At 41.1% G+C, this 26,191-nt stretch overlaps 1 protein-coding gene across 6 annotated transcripts in view; it reads right to left on the bottom strand.

Moving 5' to 3' along the window:
• The window catches only part of RARB (retinoic acid receptor beta), a 702,725-nt gene that overhangs the window by 151,555 nt on the left and 524,979 nt on the right, over positions 1 to 26,191 (bottom strand). Inside the window, exon 1 of one of the 6 annotated variants that reach the window (XM_076005786.1) lies at positions 12,440 to 13,213. The exons of 2 other annotated variants lie outside the window; for them this stretch is intronic. In XM_076005786.1, coding sequence (XP_075861901.1) covers positions 12,440 to 12,596 — 157 coding nt within the window. In that variant the 5' untranslated portion in view covers positions 12,597 to 13,213. Of the gene's footprint in view, positions 1 to 3,420; positions 7,226 to 12,439; positions 13,214 to 26,191 lie in introns of those variants that run through there. 3 more of the 6 variants (XM_012786221.3, XM_012786235.3, XM_012786227.3) reach the window with 3 other exon arrangements.

Below are 26,191 nucleotides of genomic sequence, written 5' to 3'. Positions count from 1 at the left end.
ATTTATATGGGCTTGCCTTGCCGCAAGGGCCAACTTGAACCTCCAAAGTTCTTGACGACCCCTCAAGTTTGCTTAGAGTGTTTTTTGAGGTGACTCCAAAATATATAAGCAAGTAAAGCAGAGACTACCTGAGATGTTCCGAATTTCAAATTCATTGTCACTGAACTACACTCAGTATATTTAATGAGCACCTACTGTGTGGAAGGACTAGGCTATGAAGCACAGCACACATATATGAGTAAGAGAAGGAGCTCATGCAAGAGAGCATGCGACATTTTCTAGAAGGCACCCTGAGGCTTCCACAGAGTAAGGCCTGTTCCTCTCTGCCCCCCTGAAGTTTACTGAGATGTTCCAAGCTGAGCTGAAAGCTTGCAAATGTTGGAAGATAATGCTGTGAAAACCAAGCAGGTTTCCATTTGAAAACCAAGCAGGTGTGGAACACAGGATACAGCACCATGATAAGATTGCTACAAGGAATATAATTTAAGTCCAGCCAACTGGGATTCTGTAAAAATCTTGGTTTAACCCTGCAAAAATAAATGTTAGCAAAATAAGTGCTAAATATTTGCCAGGCCCCAGGAAAAATAGTTCCACCCAGAAGGAAAAGGAGTTAAACAATGAATGAAATCACCACCCTACAGTATTCTGTTTACATCCTCCAGCAGTCTGTTTACCAGCTACATAAAGAGATAATTAGAGCTTGTTAATAGCAACAGGAGAGAAAAGGCTAAAGAGGGAAATAAACAAAGAGAATGGAACAAATATTGAAAAAAAAAATGGCTGAAGTAAATAGAGCTGCATTGTCCAATACAATAGCCACTAGCCACATGTAGTCATGGAAAATTAAATTAAAATGAAATAAAATAAAAAATTCACTTTCTCAGATGTATTAGCTGCATCTCAAGAGCTCAGTAGCCACACATGGCTAGTGACTCCCGTATTGGACAACATAGAATTATAGATCATTTCCATCACCGTAGACAGTTTTGTTGGAGAGCACTGATAGCGAGTACATGAACGGGTCGTTTACTTGAACCCATCTGTGGATTCGACCATAGTTCACTGAGCGCTGATCACAGACTAAGTACTACACAAGCACTGGGAAAATACACAATACCTGACACCTCAAAGACTTCCCCAGTTTAGAGAGGGAACCCAGTCAACAAAACAAAAACAATGCAACACAAAACAAAACAAAACATGCATACACACACAAAAGGTAAAAAAAGGGTGGAAATACAGGGAAAAACCCTGGTCATTTTAATGATAGATACAGTGGTGAGTATCTATGTTTACTGTAAAAATTTTCAACTTCTTTGCATTTAAAAAATGTTTTCATAATAACACTTGGGGGAAAAGAATCTATTCACTGAGCATTATGTGCCAAGTACACGCTCTTATTTAAGTCTTTGATGAAGACTCTGATCTTAAGCTTGCAAGGTAAGCATTATGGATCCATTTTACAGATGAAAAAAACCGAGGCAACTTGGAGCTCAAGCTCGCACAGCAAGGGCAGCGCATGAAGGGTGTCTGCCCAACTCCCCTGTGTCATACAATACTGCGCTGCACTTCACTGTATCACATGTCAGAATCTTATAGATTTAGATCTGCTTCCATTTAGAACCCACTGTATGACCTCCAGCAAGTCACTTCAATTTCCTCGTGTGTCTCTATTTCCTCAAAACGTATAATTCAACAACAGTAAGATTTCAAACAAAAGAAACAGGTAGAACACAGGTAGAACATAGTATACACAAATCCAAAATACATAATAACATATTGCATTTAAAGTATATTTGAAGTCACCGAAATAAGAGCATTATCTAAGAGGCTAATAATCATTATGATTTGTGTAAATTTCACCAAAGACTAATTGTTAACTTAGGTTTGGGATCCTCTAAACACAACGGATACTTAAAATAGGTGGCAAATATCAACTTCACTATCTCTCAGAAAGTTTTCTTTCTTCCTCCTCTTCTTTTTTTATTTCTATTTGGTAATGGAAGACGAAACAGCGCTGCTTAACTAAGAGGCACCATCTAGCATGAGCAATCAGTACCTATCTTTAGATGAGGGTTAGGAGTAAACTAGAATCACATGAAAAGCCACATGTCCCATCTCCCATCTTCTTGCAACTCCTCAGTAAACACCAGACTAATCCTGCTCCTCACCCCCACGAGCCACAGCACTTATGAGGCCCGAATAGACTTCGACAGCAAACAGGATGTAAAAACAAAAGGGCAAAAGAGTAAAACAGCCTCATAGTTTGGGCAGAGTTTCCTCTACAATTTAAAAGACTGTGGTTTATATTAGAGAAAATAATGTAATCAGAGGAAATTATGCGACTTATAGTTTTTTACCTCTCTCTTTTCTACCTTTCCCCTCACACCAAAACACTCTACGGTCCTCTCTTGGTATTATTAGGGCGTTCAATATTTTTTTTCAGGAATGATTCACTCCCCTGGCAGGAACGGCAGAGTCAAGCTGCTGAAGTGAGGACCCCCAAGTGAAGAACAGCAGATGGAGCAAGAGAAAAGCCCTGCCTGGGACATGCAACCCAGCTCTCCACCTTACTACCTGCGTGACTGCAGACACGCTTGCTACTCAGCTTCGCTGAGCCTCCATTTCTTCGTCCTTAAACTGAGGATAGTATCTTCCGCTTAGGGTTGTGAGGATTAACTGCAAATGTATGTACAGTCATTAGAGAAGAATTTTGTTAAATATTTAACCAGTCAAAACCCAAACTCACTAAAAAACCTCACAATCATTCTACAACTAAGTCATTTTCAGAAGATGATGTTTTCTTTCTCGTTATAGGGCACAGGTGCTATGACTGTCATGGTGGACTGAAGACGGCAGGACGTTCTTTGCTACCCCTCCACTGAAAGGTAGATTCGTTGAATGCGGGCTGGTTCTGTGACTGCATGACCAGTAGAGCACAGTGAAAGCGACTCCACGCCAGCTCTGGATCTGGCTTTTAAGGGAACAAGGAGCTTCTGCAGCCTCCTTCTTGGAAGGCTCATGCCTGGGCCGCTCCCTCTCGGAATATTGCTGCCACGCTGTGAGAAGCCCAAGCCACATGCAGATTCAGTGCTCCAGTTGACAGCCCCAGCTGAGCCCTCTGCCGACAACCGACATCAACTGCCAGCCGTGTGAGTGAGCCCTTTTGGACTTCCAGCCCAATTTAGCTCTGGATGATGCAGCCCCAGCGGACACCTTGCAGAGCAGAAGATCTGCCCAGCTGAGCCCAGTCATTCCACAGAATGAGATAATAAATTGTTAGGCCACTAAGTTTGGGGGATGGCTTGTTACACGACAATAAATTACAGAAACAATCATAAACAAATAAATAAATGATTTTAAAAAAAATTCAATGTTAATCAAACCCAACCCCAAAAGAGTATAAATTACTTAACTTACTCCAGAAATATCCATGTGAGAGTCTTCAAGAAGCAAGTTTGGAAGGTACGCACATATTCCATCGCTCAAGATAGGTCTAAAAAACTCCTCTCTGTGAGCTACTTTTAGAGATTATCTTATGAGGCCTACACAGAGAAGCACTTTATGCCTGCTCCATTGTGACAAAAATGTATAAGTCACTTGATCACCTGCCTACGGGCCATCTGTGGTTCTCGGTGGTATTCAGTTCTTTCCTTCATCAATCTCAGGTTCAAAGTCCTGAGGAGACTTTTGCGCTGGTGTCAATAAAGGGGCTGTGTCACAATAACTTGTGTACACAAGCTCTTCCCTTTACATTGTAAGTCCAAACAGAGCAGGGACAGAGTCTGATTCATCTCGGTGCCCTCCACAGATCATATCAAAGAGGCTGGCACATGGCAGACGCCCAAGAGCCATTTGTTGAATGGCACACTGCAAGATCTAATCCATCAGCGAGCAATAAAAATGTACTGTGCCACAACAGCATCTCTGGGCTAAGTGTGTTGTGACAACCTTGAAGGTGACAACGGCCCCTTGTAAAAGTCAATCATTTGTCTGGAATCTGAGGGTTTGGTAAATGATGCCTCTGGATCAGGCCACAGTGCCACCTGACTAACAGAAAGGACTGTCACCTAGGTTATGAGCTATAGACAGAGGAACCACTTCACTGAGGAAAAGAGGTTACTAATTTAGATATGACTACAAAAAAAAAAAAATACTGTTCACTCTCAGCAAAGACACATAAGCCACAAGTGTCTTGCCAAAATCAGAGCAGGCAGGCCCACTCTGTGACTTCCGCATGTTTTCAAGACGCAAATAGAATCTTAGTTTAAGGGATCTCTAATCCTTCCTCAAATCCTGCAATGTAGATGCTATTGTTCCCATTTCATAGCTATAACAATCCATCCTGTGTCAAGCCAGGTTATTCCATTCTCTCAGACCATCAGGCAATAACGGGGGAGCAGAGGTAGAGAGATGCAGAGGAGAGTGAGGAGTGGCGAGAAGCAGCAAGAAAACTCTTAACAAAGAAACAACTTTTCACAGCCTCTGCTGAGGGCAAAAAAACCATTATTATACCTTCTTCTCTAGACGGCATTCCAGGGACAGAATATAATCTCTGCAAGAGTATTTGTAAACCCACTATAAGCCCAACATGAGTCTCTGGGAACTCTTGCCTGAGTAGCAGAGAGATGCCTTGTTCATCTGCATCCTCCAACTTTCCCCGCAAATCCAAACCTGTTCATCCTATCTCTAGTTCCTATTGTTTCCTCTGATAAGCAGGGCCCTAGTGAACAATTAAAGCTTTCAATAAATAATCTCTAAGCACATTCATTTGATTGACTGTTATTTGATACAGCAGTTAGTTTCAATGGGGCAGTTAATATTGATCACATAAAGTACTCCAGACAAACATGAAACAGTTCCAGAACTCCATGGATTATTACCCTTTATCTGCCAGTCATCTGGGTTACTTGTAATGGTCACGGAATTTAAAATCAATAATAACAATTAGTGTTCTGTACACCAAAACGGATGAATCATGTGAAATGGGTTTTCATAAAATAAAATCAAAGGTAAAAACCGGCCCATAACATGGAAAAAGGCTCTCTGAATTTCCAGCACACATTTGGCAAAGCACCTTCACCTAAGTCTTCAAAACAGGCAGCAAGAGAGAAAGGAAGGTGTTCAGAAGATGTGGTCATAAAAACGCACGTGAAACCCTTGACGGTCTTAACCCAAAAAGATGAAGCATAAAAGATAAAAGTGATCAAAATGAGTTCTAACAAACGTAGTAAAATTAATGGAACTGGCAATTTACTTCCTCGGAGATGTGTCTAGCTACCTTTTTGAGCCTTCAATTTGTAGGCATTAATCGTGATTTTTTTTGTAATAAAATGGCAATGACGATATTTTAGCTCCATGGCACCGCTACTGTAATGTAATGTAAAGATAATTAAAATGCAAAGCAACGGAGAAATGTTTCATCATTAAACTGTAACCAGCGCGCTATGTGAAATCATCCATTCCAAAGACTTGTTTTTCATCAATTATTTGTTATTTATCTGATGTAAATATAAGGACTAATTAAAATGTATGCCTTTTTATACATCTTCTTGTCATTAAAGCCAATGAAAGCATTCTGAGGACCATAATGAAATAATTATGTTTGCCTTTAAGAATTCTCTTCAATAACACACGGCAGTACTGAGCTAAATTAAAACATCAGGAACTAAATTTCGCTGCCTCCATTTCCATTTTAGTTAATTATACCCCCAAGCTTTCCAATAGACCAGACCCTAAAAAATCTTTTGAAGCTGAAACAGCCTTCAGATCATCAGCCCTTTTATAATTATGGACTTTGATGACATGACAAAGGTACTGTAGCCACTGAAAGCTTTAATATTTTTGAGAAGATAGATCTAATATACGGGTCTTCATTTGCTCCAGAAATTGGAAAAAAATTAGGATAAATGTGATCCAAATCTTCTGTTCCCAGTTAATTGATGTATTCATTTTATTTGTTCTTACCTGCACAGTTATTTTGAATTTAGCTTTTTTTTTTTTCTGATTTGGTAAAATTTTAATCTGTGATGAACAGTAATTGAGCATAACAACAAAAAAACTAATATTCCACTAAATACTGGTCAAATTAGGAGAGTAACTCCTTGTTCAGTACTAAAACATGAAAAATAAGGAGCCATCTTTCTTTATGACAAAAGTAGACAGAGGAGAACCTGTGAATTTTAAAAAATAAAATAAGGCCCCTTCATTTGGGTTGCTCCTTCTCTAAACCTCAAGTCAGAGATACTCCGGAAGGCAAAAAAAGTCTGGGTTCAACAGAAAAGGAAGACAGAAAGAGGAGAGGAAAACAGCTAGGTAGTTTCAGGGCTGGTGGCAAACGAAATGGCTTCAGCGGACGTTGTCATCTGATGAGTACAACGTTCCCTCCCCCACCCACAACAAAAGTAAACAGGAGCACCAGGGATTAACTCTGACAATGTGAATTCCCTCACATTTTGTTCTATATGGAGAGTTGGCAAGATCTGTGGGTGGGTGATATTTGGTGATCGCGAGATAAACTGTCTTATGAGAGGCATCAGCAGGGAAATCGTTGACAGCTGTGAAACAAATATCTACTCTGTGACAATGTAAAATTACGAACAGTCTCAGCATCCGCTTTTATTAAAAAATCACTTTCTTCACCCCCAAGAAGAAGAAAGTGTTCTCTTTAGAGAAATCTGCTTTTGGAAATCGTGAACGTTATCACCCACTCTCACTCCTGTAAAAAAATGATAAGTGGTTTTCTTCTTTCTCCCTGCTCTGAGCTAGTTTGCCGCATGGGCTGCTGTGGGAGGCCTGGAGACTGCTGGGATCCCTGTTCCCCGACTAGAGGAAATGCTTGGCCAGGTTGGGTCGCCTGGCTGACGTCAGTTCCTGTTATCCTTGCCTTATCGTGCAGGGGGCCGAGAGTCTTATCTTGCTGAGTGACCCCCTTTCGGCTCCCCACCCTGCAAGGCCAGAGAAAAAGCAAGTCAGCAGTTCCACTGCCTGTTTGAATGCCCATCTAAAAAGCTCTGAAAGCTTAAGAAAAATAATAAAATGCCTGCAGACTCACCTTCCACTGCTTCCTAAGTAGAGAGAACTTTTACAACTTTCTTTTTCATTCATTTAAAGAGATTTGTGTGGCCTGGCGTGGTGGCTCACGCCTGTAATCCTAGCACTCTGGGAGGCCGAGGCAGGGGGATGGCTCGAGGTCAGGTGTTCGAAACCAGCCTGAGCAAGAGCGAGACCCCGTCTCTACTATAAATGCAAAGAAATTAATTGGCCAACTAGTATATATAGAAAAAAATCAGCCAGGCATGGTGGCGCATGCCTGTAGTCCCAACTACTCGGGAGGCTGAGGCAGAAGAATCGCTTGAGCCCAGGAGTTTGAGGTTGCTGTGAGCTAGGCTGATGCCACAGCACTCACCCTAGCCTGGGCAACAAAGTGAGACTCTGTCTCAAAAAAAAAAAAAAAAAAAGAAAAAGAAAAGAAAAGAGATTTGTGGGTGGGATGGGATAAGAACCATGGTTCTTAATGATAAAGTAAGGAAGCTGAGAATGAAGAGAGGAGAATTCAGGGCAACACATTGACTGATGAGGTCGCGTCATTAGATCTTACAGATGGGGCAGGTTATCTCATCTCCCATTTAACAAGAGGTACTTAGACCAAGCCACTTACAGGCAGGATACTGATAAATCTGAAACCTGAGTTAGTTCTGCCCTCCTCCCTCCATCACCCCCAACTGCAACTTTTTAACAAGCAGCTGGCTAAAGTGCTGATACAGATTTGTTCATAACAATTCAATTTAATTCTATTTCTCTTCCCCATCCCCAATACACATACACACACACACAGAGGTGCTAGAGCGAGAACCACAGTCCAAACCATTTTGCAGGGGATGCCTTCTGTTTACAGATCTATAGTTTGCTACAAAAGGAATTCATTTTCAGAAGAATGACCCAGAAACACAAGGCGATCTTCAGTCATAATGGAAAAATTAAGCTGTGAGTGCTCTAGTTATACTGACTATAGAATCCAAACAAAGAGTTTCTGTGCCACTCCTGGGTTCAAGGGGCAGCCTAGGAGATGTCGTAATATTAAATATCTGGCATATTTCAATGATTTATGTGGGAACTGTGGCAGTATATCTGAAAGTGGGTTATTCTAGAAAATCAAGAGATATATGATTGCCATAACTACTACCCTGTAATTTGAAAGGCAAGATTCTACATTAGTATCTTAGGAAAGGTTTCCAGCCAAGATTTTTCTGATTAACCTTCATCAAAAACTCCCATTTCTGAAATAATCTATTTAATTGATAGTTAACTGAATTTATATTAGAACATTTAACGTATAAAAATGCCATTTAAGGATAAATTTATTGAAACTTACGTGTAACTCCTACTCTATAGAAGATTTTTTTCTCAGTTGTTCTAAAAGGAACACTGTGTTTATTGTTAAAGTCCTGTACAACTTGAAGAGTTTTGTATTTTGTATCTTGGTTTTATAACTCCATATTCCTCTCAGAGAGTAAAAGTTTCTAATTTAAAAAATTGATTTAAAAATTACAAATTCCTTGAGAACAGAATTTATAATCTGTGTTATTAATCATGTATTTCCCCTCACGGATAGAGTTTAATGACATCTGTGGAATGTGTAAAAGAGAAAACAGTAAGGTTTTCTTTTTCAGCTTAACACATGTGTTTAAGGCATATTATAAGTGTCTGATATCCAGAAGAACTTTCTTTCATTCTTATGCTTCAAAGAAAAGTCCATGACAATACCGACTGGTTGTATATGGTCAGAACTAGGTTTCTAGAAATGAAAAGGAAACTTCTGATTCAGGTCAGCTAGCTATCAGAAATTGCCATTCTGGTCATTTATCTATTAAGGAAAAAAAGGCTCGATTCAACGCAAAGGCTTTATATTAGAGCTGGCAAGTCAAATTCTAACAAGAGCTTCCAAATCAATTCCGTAGCTTAAGTTTAAGCAAACAGATGTCTACCTCTCCTACTGTTTTGTTTTTTGGAATCCACTCTTTTCTGGCAATAAAATTTAAACTCATGCTTTAAACTCCCCTGTCAAACGTACCAATTTATCTGGATCTTGACAATATTTTAATATTTTTTTCCCTACAAGTAAGGAAAACTTTGTGAATCTTCCGCTTGTTTTCAAACAACCCTGTCCTGCACTCTTAGAGATTTAAGCAAAAGTCCCTCTCCTCCTTCTCTGCTTTCTGGTGGTATTAGTTACCACCGTCATGTGGCTGAGAAGCAGAAAATTATGTCCTACTTTAGAAAAACAATTGGGCCTTTTCACTGAAATATTTATTCAAAACCCCATTCAATTCATACGGTGGCTGTCAGTCTTTATTTAGTCTTTCTTTCAGAGGGTATCTTTGATTTTGCCACTTTGACCCCAATTTATATCTCACTAGGAGAGGATTTAGATACTGTTTAATACTCAAAATTTGGGTCCCAGGGTTTTAAAAAGGGGACTTTTCTCATTACTTAATCACACATCGCTACCGTTTGTTTTAAAAATAATTTCTTCTCATTGATAGGCAAAACCTTATTTCAAAAAGAAAGTATATTTTTTCTTTTTCCTTTTGATGTGTTGAGTAGGGAGAAGGCAGGGAAAGGGGCCAAGAAGTTGTCACACTCATGATTTCACCAAAAGCAACTATATTTAGACCACAAAATATTAAGATTTATCCTATGGCCACTGAGCAATTAATGCTGAAAACAGCTGGAGCAGTCTAAAACCAAGACAATACAGGGGGCATCTTAGAAACGTACTCCTGTATCTTCCAGGGGTAGTCTTCAATCGTAATATTTATGCCACATTCCCTTAGTAGCCCCTTAATCCTGACTTTGAATGAGTATAACAAGCAATTCACAGGCCCTACTACAAACGGCAGCTGGTTGGCATATCATTTTTCTGTCTTTAAAATTAAAAAGAAAATAAAGGGAATATTCTAACACCTTTCAAAGTAAGCTTCTGGGGGTGTTTTCCACGCTCAAAGGTTTTACTCTAATTACTCTATACACACACACCCCATAAAAAAAAAAATAAGTAGAATCTCAGAACTGAAAATAGTTTTGGTTGGAATTTAGTGCTATTTTTTTCTCTATCCCTTTGCCCACTGTTTCCTCTGTGTTAAAAGCACAAACAGATCTGCTTCTCGTCAAAACAGCCATTAAGTAAAATGGAAAAGGTTGTGGTTTTATGTTCTTACTTATACAAACGTAGCCTTAATATGCTTTTATTTCAAAAGCCCTAACTAGGTATACCACCCTGAACCAGACACTGTGTGGCACAGACATTTGTTAGAATATTTTTTTAAAAAAACGTTTTAGTTTTACTTATGCTTAAAAAAATAAAAAGCAACTTAATTGCTGAAACAACTAAACTAACCAGTCATAAAGTGGTTTTGGGAGGATAAAGCAACTCTTCAGGGGCACAAGATATATTTACATTTTATTCATTTAACCTAAAGTTGGGGTGTGGGATTCAAACCCTTGTGAAATTGACCACAATAAGAACTAATTGCCCTGCTTACAAAAATAAGACACTGGAATTTCTGAAATCCCTTTGTCAAATCCCTTTATTTACTTTGTCTAATGCAAGTTTCTTTGATTAGCTAAACTTTGCTGTTATCAACACTTCTTGCTTATCGGCTAGTTTTAGGCGAATGACACATTCACCACTCGCTCTCCCTAGATAAAGCAAATCCCTTGTTTAACTTGTTCAAGAACAAACAAAGCTTTCCCCCCTATTCTTACAACTTAATAGGCATGTTTGGAGGGTTAATTACAAAAGGAAGAATGTCTACATGTAAAAGCTCTATTAAGTCTAATAACTTGGCGAGGATCCTGAGCAATTTTTTCCCCCTCTCTGTTAAAAAGTATGTTTCATTACAACTTTCTCTAACAAGAAAAAGTTTCAGAGACTCCCCAGTTCCCTGGGATTCCAACAGAAATCGTTCATATTTTTTTAATTGCTATAGAGAGAACAGGTCTAAAAGATGTTAGTGGATTGGAAAATTCTTTGAGTTCTCCAGAGGGAAAACAGGCAGCAAGAAAGAAAAGGCATTTGGAGAGCAGCTGAAGATTAAGGCGCCTTCTGAAAACCACATTCTTTTTACCCTGCTTACTGCTCTACGAAATGTTAAGTCAGATAGCCAGACTGTTGGCATCAAATGGTTATTGATTTTTCAGCTACAAACCTGTTGATCTCCTGGCCCAAGAAACAAGTCTGTAGTCTTAAGAAAAAGTTTCAGAGAGCGCAGTTTAAATCCTGTCATTGTCTCCCCTCTCCTTTTTTCTTCTCTCTCTTTAGATAAGCCACCATGTTATTAGGAAAACTCAATTTCTTCCAGTTAAACTTTGACCTCTTTGAAAACAAAGATTTAAAATGTCATTTTCAGGCTAATGCTCCAATGAATTGTCAAATAAAGTACTAAAAACATTTTGATAGATAGCTGAGCCATTTATCTAAATCACTGTCAGGGCAGCGAAGCATCCTGCAGGCTCCCAGTACAACCACCCGAAGGTGGGATTTTCTGGGACTCCTGGTCATTTCTCAAGCCTGCAGCCAGGCTACTGTTGACCAGATGCGTGCCTCGGCACCGTGTCAGCATCAGATAACAAAACAGTCAATATTTTTTTTAAAAACCGGGCTACCCCACTTATATTTCCTTTTCTTTAACTGATGTCCAGGTTCCTGGCTGAATTGTAAGATATGGAAATAATGGATGGCTCAGCCCAAGGGGTGTTCATTGCCAGTAGTTTTCTAGCAAAACAGCAACTTCTTAGACCAACAAAGTGACTCGCAAAGGTGGCAGCAGGGTCAATGCTAAGAAATATTGCCTTCCCTTAGCAAGGAAAACATTGGAGGCAGCAGCCTGAACTGGTTGTTTATGAACTTCGGGAGCAGCAGCCACCTTAATTAGGCTAAATTCCTTGCAAGGAAGATGTCATATTTTAATTACTTTGGACTGCTGAAATACACAAGGGGTGGGGGGAGATATACAACTAGTAGCTAGCTAATCCAAAGAGCAGCAAAGTTAAATTCCCCTCTGCATATATTTTAGTAAAAACTGCACAATGTGTCAAATTGCCCTACTTGAAGAATGTTTCAAAGTCCTGTGGTCACTCTCCACTTTCCTCCCCCCTCCATGCATATTTTAGAAAATGTTTTAAAGAGACTGTAAGGTTGGTAAGGAGAGGAACATGGGGGCGGGAGGGGTTATTGGGGAAGAAAACATCTCAACAGGAAATTTTCAGCAGAGGGAATCAATATGCACGGCCAGCATATCACACCCCTTCAGCACTAAATCATTAAACCCTTTGTCTTGCTACCAGTGCAGTTTATTTCCAATGTCTTTATTGCATGCAAGAGAGACAATTAATTTTTTTTTTTTCTTGGTAGAAGAAGGGAAGAAAATAAACCTACATTGAGCAGTGTGCCGATGCTGCCATTCGGTTTGGGTCAATCCACTGAAGCATGCTTTGAGAGCTTTCTCCTGGAGCATGCAGGAAGACGGACTCGCAGTGTAGAAATCCAGGATTTGCCCAGGACTCACTGACAGAACATCCATACAGTCAAACATGATCTCCCCTGCACCGAATGTCTGCAAAAGTGCTTATCCTCTAGGTGTGGAGGCAAATGGCATAGAAAAGTCCACCCAACTCCATCAAACTCTGCCCCTTTTTTGGCACGTAGGCTGTTGGTCTTTTTCCCAGCCCCGAATCATGAATTATGACAGACAAGCCAGCTAAAAGCCTGTAATTGATCCAAATGATCATTTACCATTTTCCAGGCTTGCTCGGCCAATCCAGCCAGGGCGGGGGGTTCCCAGAAAGATCCCAAGTTCTCCTTCCAAGCAAACGCTTGCAAAAAGCCTTCCGAATGCGTCCCGGCTCCTACCCGGACGGTGCCCAGACAAACCCTGCCCGGCTCGCTCGCGTCCTCGGCATCCCAGTCCTCAAACAGCTCGCATGGGGGAATTCTGGTCCCCCCTTTGGCAAAGAATAGACCCTCCTGCCTCTGAACAGCTCACTTCCTACTACTTCTGTCACACAGAATGAAAGATTGAATTGCCTAATATATGCGAGTGAACTTTCCGTGAACCCTTCCCGGGCTGCTAACCTTCAAATGACCCAACTAGTCTGACATCACCAACTCCCAGGATTCTCACAGAGCTTAAAAACTCCCAGCAGCCCTGCAAAAGCAGACAGCCAGAGAGGCAGGCAGCGAGCGCGCAAGCAAGCAAGCAAGCAAGCAAGCAAGCCGGCGCTCGCTTTCCCATTTCTCACCTTAAAAAACAATGCAAGAAGTGCTTTTAAAAAACGAGCAGGGGAGGAGCCGGGACTCCGCTCCTGGCTCACGTTGAGCGCCAACTTTCTCTCCCTTTACGCCTTTTTATTCGCTGCGGCTGAGCCTGGAAGCGAGCGATCCCCCCCTTGCCCGCTCGCCTCCCGCCCTCGCCTCGCCTCGCCCCTAGCCCACCCTTTAAATTCCTCCGTGCGCCTCGCTGTCTGTGAAATTCCTCGTAACTTAATGTATTTTTCCACTCCCGAAAAAGCACATGCGAGCCCTGAGCTGTAGAACAGAGAAAAAGGCTACCCCTTGGGGAAGCCTTGGGTTAAGAAACTTTCCATTCGGTAGTCTTTTTCTCTTTCTCCCTCTTGCAAGCCCCAGCTGAAGGGATCGCATTTGCCTCGCAATCCATCCAGTCCAGCTTTCGGGGGGGATTCGCTTACTTTTAAAAATCCTTTTCCAGGCTATAGGCAGCCTATTGGAGTAGTCGAGAATGAGTTACCACTGCACCACAAAGCACGCACGGCAAACACAGTGTCACACAGATAAAAAAAAAAGATTTTAGATCCTGACCCGAGAAAACATAGCATAGCAATCAGGGACATGGATTTGGGAGTCAATACTGAACTAGATTCCAATTGCGGTTCTACCACTTACCAGCTGTGGGTTCTGGGGCAAGTATATAAACCTCTCTGGGCCTCAGTTTTCCCAGCTGTAAAATGGGCATGTATAATTCTACCCACCTCAGTTGGGTTACTGGGAGGACAGAAATAATGATTGGATGGCACTCAGTAAATATCCTGGAATGACTGTTACCTGTGACTTATATTATTCAACTAGGGAAACAGAAGCTCAGGGAACCTGAGGACACACAGCTCAAAACCATGACTAAAACCCAGCTCCCCGGGGTTCCCAATCCAATGTGAAAATTTCTTTGCTGTTCCCACAGGCTTGCAGCCCAAATAGCCTCCAAGTTGGAGACTTCTCTCATCATCCAGGTACACACCGCTCACCATATATTTCAACACATATTTTGAAAACTGGTTTAAGTATGAGGGTTTTATATTTTCGAGGACCAGTTTTCACCCATACCAGTCCCTGCCTAATCTTGGCTATTTGTTAAAATAGGGTAATTTTATGAGAAAATGTTTTTTTTTTTAATACCTCCTACACTGACCCAACCAACAGAAAGGAGAAAAATTTCCAGCCAGTCTTAAAATGCTGAGGATAGATGCAATATTCACAACTGTAAAAGGGAGACCTAATCTACCCCGAGACCGCTTTGCACAACTTGCTTAAAGGATACAACACACATCAAAGAAAGGAAACTCTGGGGAGGGATTAAAATATCCTCCCTCCTCCACTACTTTTCTAGTATTTACTTATAATTCTCCCACAAAGCAAGGCGGGCAATTAGGTGGGCAGGGAGGGAGAGCCTGCTTGCCCCTTGCAGGAAAGAGCTCTGCTCCAGTCTCCTTTTTGTGGATAGTGCTGGAATGTGCATTGGCATCCAGGCCTTTTAAAAGCCTGTCAGGGGGCACCCCACCCCATGCTGGAAGCTGCTCTGTCTAGCGGAGTTGCTAAGTGGCACTCATGGTGTAACATGAAAAGTATGCATCGCACACACTTACCAAGTCAAAGATCCTTTTATGAAGGTACGTTAAAACAATTTTCAGCCCAGCAAGCTCAGTTCTTGCTATTGAAAAGTTCAGGGCGATAAAGGGGTGAGATTTTGCTGAATCTGTGTTTGTCATTTTTTTTTTCTCCCTCTCTCTTTTATATTTGTAATAGACCCTTATTATAAGAAACTCTTTAACTACAAAGAAAACGCACATTTTAAGCAAGGGAGCACAGAGGAATTTACAAAACATTTAACACACTGTCATTAAGATAGTTGTAAAGATACACAAAGCACTACATTATGTGCCAATTTCTACTTGCTCCATGAGGCTTATAGCTCTAAATGCTTATTTAAGGTCCTCAGAGTTCCTTGGAAACTGGGCCCATTTATATGTGATAATGGAGGTGGAAAAAAAGTTGTTAGATGAGAGGGAGGAAGCAGCTACATTTACAGTATAGCGGGAGGAACTTGAGTTAGAGATAAGAAACATGGCACCAGGGACAGCTATGTGCATACAGGTAGCTCCTATCCAGGGAGCTGCCACACTTCTTGTTTAAGGTCTTCCCAAAGGGTGGGGATGCACTGGTCACAGGGAAGTGAATATGGGAATGAGTGTCCCAAGAATTCTGTTCATTCTCATTTTTTAAGCTAGAGAATTAGCCTCATCTAGGGAGAGAGATGGCTGCTCCCAAATTTCTGACCACTATACTGTATTATTTGCACAGAAACAACAACATAGTTTGTATGTTTCTGTTTGTGGTAGGGATTGGAGACTTGATGTTTTCTTTCTTTGCACAAAATAATTTTTTTTTATTTTTATTTTTTTTATTTTTATTTTTTTTGTGACAGAGTCTCACTTTTGTTGCCCTGGCTAGAATGAGTGCGGTGGCGTCAGCCTAGCTCACAGCAACCTCACACTCCTGGGCTCAAGCAATCCTGCTGCCTCAGCCTCCCAAGTAGCTGGGACTACAGGCATGCACCACCATGCCCGGCTAATTTTTTGTATATATATTTTTAGTTGGTCAATTAATTTCTTTCTATTTTTAGTAGAGACGGGGTCTCGCTCAGGATGGTTTCGAACTCCCAACCTTGAGCAATCCGCCCGCCTCGGCCTCCCAGAGTGCTAGGATTACAGGCGTGAGCCACCGCGCCCGGCCACAAAATAATCTTAAATTTATAATCACCTTGAGGTTCTCTTACCTGTAGAGAAATGAACTTGGGCCTTGAAATGAATGATCAGTATTTAAATCCTTGTGAATGGAATATTATGAGTTTCTTATAATGCGACTGTATTCACTAGTCAATTCATCATTTCTCATCATGAATTAATTATGCTGATAGCAATGATTAGAGCTATTAATCCAAGCATTAATTTATAAAGCAGACCCATAATTTAGTCACACATTTCTTATTATTTCTTCATCAGTAAATCTAATTCTCACACTTCTTAAAAACTTGATTCTTCCTCCAAATTCTTCATCTTAGGTAAAATTAAGAAGACATATGAATGAACCACAATTATTTAAATACATAATGATATACTATAAAAACTGATGAATAGTGTAGAAAATTAAAAATGGACTAATTTGTCCGTAATAAAGTTTAAATTATTGACACCCATTTTAAACATTAGTCAAACAGTTGGAAGAAATCTTCCCAAATATCTTCTTGGCATGGCATAAAATAACATTCTGATACGTGTCATCTCCTCTATTTTCTTTGCGCTTGATCAATGATCTAATAAAAGTATTTCCACCCAACGAGCACACAAAAAGTGAAAAAACAAAAAGCAAAAGTTTGAGAGCAAAATCCATTTTGTTTCAGAGTAACTGTATATTTGTCAGTGTGACACAGCACATTTGAAACCCATAATCATAAAACAAAAATTTATAGCCAGGGTTCAGGGTCTACATCTGTTTCTCTGGTTTTTGTACAGCAATTACCCACTGGACAATCCAGAAAGAAACACCATGAATCACGGCTCTGCAAACATGTTTGAACTGGAGAGTTTTCTGAAGAAAGAACAGGCATCTCTGTACACCAGTATGATAGTCAGTCATGTTAGAAATTGGGCTAATACCTTGTGATGTCTAAATAAGATTCTCACAGGCGCAGACATATCCCTTCCCACCCGCCAGCCCCCACCGCCAGGCACAAGGCATGCAAAGTGCAGGCAGATGCAGGGGTAGGGCTGGGGGAGGTAGACACTGATTATTTTAAAGACACACCTACTTCTTTTGTGGTTTTTTTTTTTTTTTTTGTCTTTGATTTATTTATGTTTGTTTAAAAAAAATTTTTTTTTTCTGTTAATCCCTTCTTGCCACAGTTCTGCCAGAAGAATAAAAGGCTAGTAGTGAGTGACGTGTGTGTGTTTCGGTAGGGAAGCCAGGGCAGGGATACACTGCCAGCACAAGGCAAGTACTGAGGGTGTTCCCAGGGCTGCCGTGTCACCAGGCAGAGCTGCTTCTGTGTCGGCAGCAGGGAGAAGTTCTAACGCCAATCAACACGTCGAAACTTTGCTTCCGGCCCTGCAATATGAACATTTGCTAATGTGACAGGACTCTTGATGTCCACGGATCTTAGGTGGCACTAGACATCTGTGTACAGACTGGGTCTTCTTAGAAACCCAAGATATACGTATTCTTCCTCAAAAGTGTCTCTCCACCTTGAATGTGGGCCACTGTGTCCTTCATTTGGCTCCTTTCTCTTTAGCTCTCTGCTTTTTCAGGGTTTCCTCCACAAAGTTTTCAAACTATTTCTTACTGTTTACAAGTGGTTACTTGTAAACATTGTTCTACGAGGATAAGGGTGCCGAGGCGTCAGCCTAGCTCACAGCAACCTCAAACTCCTGGGCTCAAGTGATCCTCCTGCTTCAGCCTCCCAAGTAGCTGGGACTACAGGTATGCGCCACCATGCCTGCCTAATTTTATATATATATATATGTTGGTTTTTTTAGTTGCCCAGCTAATTTGTTTCTATTTTTTCAGTAGAGATGGGGTCTCACTCTTGCTCAGGCTGGTCTTGAACTCCTGAACTCAAACGATCCTCCCACCTCGGCCTCCCAGAGTGCTAGGATTACAGGCGTGAGCCACTGCACCCGGCCTTGAATTATTTTCTTTAGTCTTTCTGGGACTTCTGCTGTATATGACTCATAAAGACACCTCTTCAAGGCCAGGCACAGTGGCTTATGCCTGTAATCCTAGCACTCTGGGAGGCCGAGGCTGGAGGATCGCTCAAGGTCAGGAGTTCGAAACCAGCCTGAGCAAGAGTGAGACCCCTGTCTCTACTATAAATAGAAAGAAATTAACTGGACAACAAAAAATATATATAAAAAATTAGCCGGGCATGGTGGTGCATGCCTGTAGTCCCAGCTACTCGGGAGGCTGAGGCAGAAGGATCGCTTGAGCCCAGGAGTTTGAGGTTGCTGTGAGCTAGGCTGATGCCATGGCAGTCTAGTCCAGGCAACAGAGTGAGACTCTGTCAAAAAAAACAAAAACAAAAAAGGACACCTCTTCAAACCCAACAGTGTCTGTTGATCCCAACTTGAAAGTTAAATACACCCCTTCCCAAATGCCTCAGTATGGAGCTGAGAGCTCCCAACCACTGCCACCACTGTCACTCCTGGTGGCGTCATCTCAATATCAGTTTTGGGGAGACCTACCTTTGGCTATTTCTTCTTGTTTATATTTCTCTTTTTATATTTAGATTTTTAAAAAGTAATATATAAGCATAAAAATTCAGAGTCTAGTCTAAAAGATATAAAGTGCAAAGTAAAAACATATGCTTAAGTCCTCTGTACTCACTTATCAAATGTTGAATACCTACCATAAGCCAGGCAACGTGATAGGTGCTGGGCTATATCTATATGTCTTTTTTAGGGAGAATGTTTATTGTTGTTTTTACAAGCAATATTGGTTGTTGTTGTTGTTGTTTTTGAGACAGGGTCTCATTCTGTCACCCTAGCTAGAGTGCCCTGGTTTCATCATAGCTCACTGCAACCTCAAACTCCTAGGCTCAAGTGATCCTCCTGCCTCAGCCTCCCAGGTAGCTAGGAGTACAGGCACACATTATCACACTTGACTAATTTTTCTATTTTTTGCAGAGACGGGGTCTTGTTCTTTCTCAGGGTGGTCTCGAACTCCTGACCTTAAGTGATCCTCCTGCCTTGGCATCCCAGAGTTCTAGGATTACAGGCGTGACCTGCTGCACCTGGCCTGATATTGTCGTATATACATATTGTTCCAAACACTTTTTTTTTTTTTTGAGATAGGGTCTCGTTCTGTCACCCAGGCTGAAGAATAGTGGTGGGATCACAGCACACTGTAACCTCAACCTCCTGAGCTCAGGGATTCTCCTGCCTCAACCTCCTGAGTAGTTGGGACTACAGATTGCACACGACCATGTCTGGCTTTTTAAATGTTTTGTAGATACAAGGTCTTGCTATGTTACCCAGGCTGGTCTCCAACTCCTGGGCTCAAGTGACCCTCCCACCTTGGTCTCCCAAAGTCCTAGGATTACAGGCATGAACCACTGTACCTGACCTGAACATTTTTAAATTTAGCAATATTTCTTGAACATCTCTTCAAAATAAATTGTATGTGTAGAACTATCTCATTAAAAAAATAATTGACTAGAATCTCTTTATATTAATGCACTGTAATTCATTTAACCAGTGTCCAGCTAACGGATGTTAAGATTGTTTCTAGGTTTTAGTACTACAAGAAGCCCTGTGGGCACATGTACCAATGTATCTGCTGGATAAAATTGTAGTAGCAGTGCTGCCAGGACAAAGATTTAACATTTGATAGCCACACAAAATTGTATTCCAAATGGTTATGCTAATATATATTTCTCTTCTGTTCTAAAACAAGGTCAGTACAGGGCCATGGGAAATATTTTAGGCTTTGCAGGCTATACGGTCTCTGTCACAGCTGCTTACCTCTGCCCTTGTAGTATTAAAAGAGGCATAGACCATGTATAAAGGAATGGGCATGGATGTGCTTAATAAAACTTTATTTACAAAAACTGGTAGTGGACTAGGTCTAGCTCAGGGGCTGTAGTTTGTCCACCTCTGTTCTAAACCGGCATTTAACAATTTCGCTAAATTCTACATTGCCTTGTCTCTATCCTAGCTATATACATTTGGGTTTTGCTAACACTCTACTTTTCCTTCGCCTTTAAAAGCTTTGTCTACTTTTAAAGACAAATTATAAAGAAAAATATGGATCTTTTATTGTATTATTTATCCAGAATATGTTATATTATTTCATCCAGAATCATCATCATCTTTTTTCTTGGCTTGTAATTTCTTTACTTCCTTTTATTTTTAGAGACAGGGTCTTACTATGACTATGTTGCCCAGGCTAGTCTTGAACTCCTGGACTCAAGGGATCCTCCCGCCTTCTGAGGAGCTGGGATTAAAGGTGCAAGCCACTGCATCCGGCTTCTTTACTTCCTTCTGTAAGAAAAGGTGTTGGATGGGATCTCCAAGTGTGCACAGATGCCCTACTCTTTCTCTTCCAACACCAAACCCTGCTTTAAAGTCCCTTATTTCCATCAGCGCCCCAAACCACCCCCATATATGATGGCAGCATTTGGGAGATGGAAAATATGACAGTCCCTCCTGAGAATAAATGCCAATGGCACTACCATGCTGCAGTTTGTTCTTGACTTTCCTGTATTATTCTGCCTGATTTTTAAATTTTCTTTTGGTCTCATCTCAACACACCTTCCAGTGAGCTAAGATTAGATGTGCCACCTAGTTGGTGGAGTGTTCAGAAGAACAGCTAGACTCTTTTCAAGGATGGAATGAAGCACAAAGGAGTCTAAGAGTGCTTGGCAATTATTTCATGTTAATAAAGAATGATGTCTATAACCGAGAAGCCTGCTTAATTCCTAGTTCAGCACTTCATTTTTTTGAGATCATATGTATGAACAGAGACTATTAGCTGGCTCTTAAACTGTGCTATTTAAATTAATTAAAATCAAACAATTAAAAACTCAGGTCCTCAGTCCTATCAGCCACATTTCAAGTGCTCAAAAGCCTCACGTGGCTAGTGGCTATCACGTTAATAGGACAGTGCAGATATAGAACATTTCTGTCAACGCAGAAAGTTCTGTTGGACCACAGTGCTCTGAAAGGTCAGCTTATTTATTAGAGAGGCGGTGTAACACGGTGGGTGGGACCACAGAGTTTGTACACAGACTGTGTTTAAACTGCAGCTTCGCCTCTTGCTAGCTGTCTGACCCTAGGCAAGGTACTTAACCTCTAGATTCCCTCACCTGTAAAACGGAGATATTAATGGTACCTACATCAAAAGGTTGTGGTAAAGATTAAATGAGGTAATACAAGTTAAAAGCACTTAGAACATTGCCTGAAATATAATTAGTACTTAGAAGATGTCAGTGCAATGTCTGCAAGGAGGAAATGAAGTCAGGTGCACGTTGCTCAACACTACTCAAGCACTACTGCCACCAGACACACGGAATCTTCTGTCAGAGCAGTTGTTTGCAACCAGAATGCACATTTCAGGCTTCCTGGGTCCACACATATGCAATGAGGGCAAGTTCCCCAGGAGATTTTGCTGCAGATGCCTGGTTAAATACCACTGCACTGAGGCATTTTTACACACTGTACAAAGGAGGATGGTTTCTTTTCTTTCACAAAGCAGACACTGAGTCAGAATGGCAATGAAATATCTGACAAGCCCCACCCTGTTGCTCCTGTGGGAGGCAGGAAATTGATCACATGACTCGTTTTTTTGCATAAGTGGTGTTAAGCCTCAGGAACTTAAAGGCGATTATAGTTAATTAAATGGCAAGGATATTGTCTTGTCTTGTCTTATCTTTTGTTATCTTTCCATCCATCCATCCCATCTGCCTACTCATTCATCTATCCATCCATCCACCCACCCATTCATCTACCTGATATCCACCCATCCATCCATTTACTCATCTACCCATCCATCTACCCTTCTAGTTACCCATCCACCCACTTGCCCATCTACCCATTCATCCATCCTCTGACCCATCACCTCTCCATGACCTAACCCTCGAAAATAAAGAAGCAGAGAATGGCTTTTTGGCAGGCAATATAGAGAGGGATCAAAGGAAAACTTCTCAGATCATGTATGTATCTTTCTCTAGAATCCTTGAAAAGGATTTTCTGATGTGATGTGCTGGCAGAAATAAGGTCAAAGGCACTGGCTACTGGGGATTTCAGTTAAACAGGTTGGATATATCAGGTTGTGTGGCTAGAGAGCCCCTCAGATGTGACTCTGATCTCTAAGAGCATCCCAGGATTGAAATGCTAATGAAGCATGTTCTATTAGCAACACAAAAGTTTCTGACTCCGTGGGGAAAGCTAGGGGCCCAGAGGAATTTCCTTGAGATTCTACAGGGAAAGGGAATGTAAAAAGTGCAAATACATCAGAGAGGCAGTTGGAGAAGGAATGGAGTTTAAATTCATCCTGGTGTCTGGCAGAGAAAAAGGCAAATAAAAAAGATCAATGTGATTGAGTGGGAATTGTCAGAGTAACATTAAGTCATATAGAAATCTCTGTGAAATTTCTGTTGGGGAAACAATGATATGTTTATAAGCACATTACACACACATACACAGTGCGAGTACAAAATAAATATTTTGGGTGAAAAAAATAGTTCTCTCTCTCTCTCTTTTCAAACTGCAGGGTGTAAAGCCACCTTCTCAACTTCTACCTCAATAAAGAACTTTGAAAACTTTTCTTGGAGAGGACATTGAGAGAATTTCCAAAATTAGATTTTTGCATTTTTTTGCAGTTTGCATTTGTTTGCTTGGTTTTTGAGTTTGAGGTGCTTCAAAAAAGACCAGCAAAGATATTTCAGAAGGCAACGGTTTAAAATTTAAGGTAACACATAACCATGGCAGGGCAAAAAAAAAGGGAAAGACAGAAATATGAAATAGCTCTCCTCTCTATTTAAGCAAAATGCGATGATACAATGTTAATAAGCTCAGTCACAATGGTTCTGAAAGCATGGCCATTCTAGGGCTTCACAAGCGAGGCTACCTAGAAAGTTTGTAGGGTTGGGGTCTGGTAATCTGCATTGTAATCAGGATCCTCATGTTTTACTCTGCACACCATACCACGTCAGACCCTTGGACCTGATGTGATATTCCACTTGGTGAACATTAAGACACAGGTGAACCTCTGGAAAATTAGGTGTGACAAAAACTCTCCTTGACAAAAACTTTAGTCAGGCTCCTCTGCTTGACTAGGCCCAACATCAGGCTTCCTCTCTGTCCTTGCAGAATCCAGTTTGAGCCATAATTCTGCTAACACAATTTGGGGGGAAAATCTCTCTCTCTTGGTATGGAGAGGATTCAGGAAATGCTGCCCCAAAATGAGGTGCCTTGGCATTTGAGGAAACAGCAGGGGAAGGTCACTCTCACTTTCCCCTTCCTTGTCTTTCTTCCCTGAGGCAGGTCATGAGACCTGAAGTTGAGAGGTGGCTTCCCTATGCTTGGAGGAAAGGAACACCCTTATCTTGGGGACACAGAGAAGAATTGGACAAAGAGGCCTTGCTGAGACCACCTTCCTCTTCCCCCACTCTCAGTTTATTCCCATGTAATCATACACCCTTTGTCCGGTCATACTTCTGCGCAACTGTTCACTCTTCATGCATCCTAAGCCCAAGAATGCACAAGTTTCCTTGTTTCTTTGGGTCCTCATTTCTGAAGGCTCCCATGTGACGTAGAACTTAAATAAATCTGTGTGCCTTTTTCTCGTTAATCTTTCTTTTGTTATAGAATCCTCAACCATGAACCTAGGGATGGGAAAGAAAGACATTTCTCATCCCCTATAGCATCTGACTACTCTTGATATCTTATCACCTGGGCCTGTCTTTAGCAATGATCCTATCAAGTCAGGTTAGCCAGAAACACTTTATCCTTTATGTTTCCTCTTAGGATTTTCCACCCACTGATCCCAGACTGCTCCTGGGTTATAAATCCCCACTTGTCCTCCCTGGAGTCAGAGTTGAGTCCAGTCTTCCTCTGCCACTGCAAGACCTAGTTGCAGTGGTCCCTTCACCTGTCGCCATGGTCCCCCTTGAATAAAGTTTGCCTTACCATCTATAACAGTGTCATGAATAATTTTTTTTCATAAACAGGTATTAAGAAAGAGGTTATGGGGAACAGAAATGGTACAGCTGTGAGCCTGGTATGAAAAGCACTGGGTTCAAGTCTTGACTCTGTGCTGACCAGCTATGGCTATGTGGATTTAGTAAGCTCATAATATTTCTGAGCCTCACTTAGTCTTTTTTTTTTTTTTTTTTTTGAGACAGAGTCTCACTTTGTTTCCTGGGCTAGAGTGCCATGGTATCAACCTAGCTCACAGCAACCTCAAACTCCTGGGCTCAAGCGATCCTTCTGCCTCAACCTAGCTGGGACTACAGGCATGCGCCACCATGCCTGGCTAATTTTTTTTCTAGATATTTTTAGTTGTCCAATTAATTTCTTTCTATTTTTAGTAGAGACAGGGTCTTGCTCTTGTTCAGGCTGGTTTCGAACTCTTGATTTTGAGCAATCATCCCACCGCAGCCTCCCAGAGTGCTAGGATTACAGGCGTGAGCCACCATGCCCAGACTATTCTTTGTAAATGAAGATAATGTCTGCTTCAAATGATAGTATCAAAGGAAGACAATGTTGAAAAATTAAATGCAGTAATATATGAGAAATATTTTTTGTAAACTCTAAAGTACCATGTCATGGTAGGTGATGCTAATCACACATTAGATAAAAATATACAAACAAATATTTTCACTTCTTCTTATAAACTCTGTGGCAGACTCTTAATTCCAGGGCCCTCCTCCATGCTCCATTATCTCCCTCTTTCATAATAACAGGATTTTAGGTGAGCACGTGGCCACCTAGATAGATACCACATTTCCCAAACTCCTTAGTGTGGCCATGTTCTTGTCAACAAAGCATTATCAGAAGTGTTGTATGCAAGTTCTATGTCACTTCCTTAAAGTAATTTCCCCCCTTCCATTTGCAGTCTTGCCCCTTTCCTGACAGCTGGAATGCTGTGGAACTCTGCACAGACCATAAAGATGAGCACAGCAGCTTACAGGAAGGCAAAGCCACAAGATGGAAAGAGCCTGGGTCCCTGAATGTCCATGTGGAGCACAGATGTCCTGGCGGCCTGGACCACCTACCTCTAGACTGTTACATTAGACAGAAGTAAAATTCCGTCTTATTTATGCCACCGTATTTTTGGGTCTTTTTTAAAAAAATCAAGTTTAATCTATCTTCTAATTAATCACATATTCTTTAATTTGTTTAAAATTTAAAATAAGAAGAAAGATGATCTTTGTGTTTCTCACACAATTTCCCAACCACAGTGAAAGCTCCCTTGCATTACAGACTTACTCTTTTCCCCCAGGTTCTTTCCTCCTTTATTGCTGGTCAGTGGCAGGCAACACAGCTGTTTTCCATTCCCACCCATGCTCTAAATTCAGACACAAGTGACAGTTTTTAATTATTTTTTTTTAATGTGGCATAAACAGAATATGACAGAGCTCCATAGAAGCCCTCACTTCTAATTCTGAATGTTACCAAGTGGCTTCTAAGGAAAGGCTCAGTTCCAGGCTTGGGCTGGTTCAGGCTATGGGGACTGCATTTGGACAGGGAGGCAGCCCCAAAGCTCCATCATCAAATATGTGAAATGATTTGTGGCACTTACGGAGGGGTAAGGACAGGCTATTGTAACAAAACTAAGTTGGGAGGCCAGAGTCTAACTTTCCACTAAGCAGCCTGTGAGAACTTCTGTGGTTTTATGGGTAATATGAAGAGGCTGTTGTGACTCACAATGCCAAACACACTGCCAACGTGCCCCCTATAAGCCCATGACAGAATTACTAATGTGCTCCTCTGAAAGATCTGGGTAAGGCTGCCTAACACCATATTCTAGGCCAGAGATTTGTAGACTCAAAAGGCCAAACAAAGGGCCCTGTTGTTGTAAAATATTAATAAAGTTTTATTAGAGCACAGCAATCACACATAAGTTTACTTACATGTTGTCTGTGGCTGCTTTCACACAACAACGGAGTGGAGGGATTGCAACAGAAACTGTATGGCCCCAAAGCTGAAAATATATATAACCTGTACCTTTACAGAAAAAAAAAAACACGCTGACTCTAGGCATTCACTACCAATCTACTGAATTGGCTGTGAAAATAAAATCTACCAGAAATCCTAGAACTAGATAATATCAAGGGTTTCTTCA

Source organism: Microcebus murinus, chromosome 1 (genome assembly GCF_040939455.1).
Source record: "Microcebus murinus isolate Inina chromosome 1, M.murinus_Inina_mat1.0, whole genome shotgun sequence".
NCBI classification, from domain to species: Eukaryota; Metazoa; Chordata; class Mammalia; order Primates; family Cheirogaleidae; genus Microcebus; species Microcebus murinus.
Note: the sequence above shows the minus strand (reverse complement) of the source record. Positions and strands in the feature narration are given on the sequence as shown.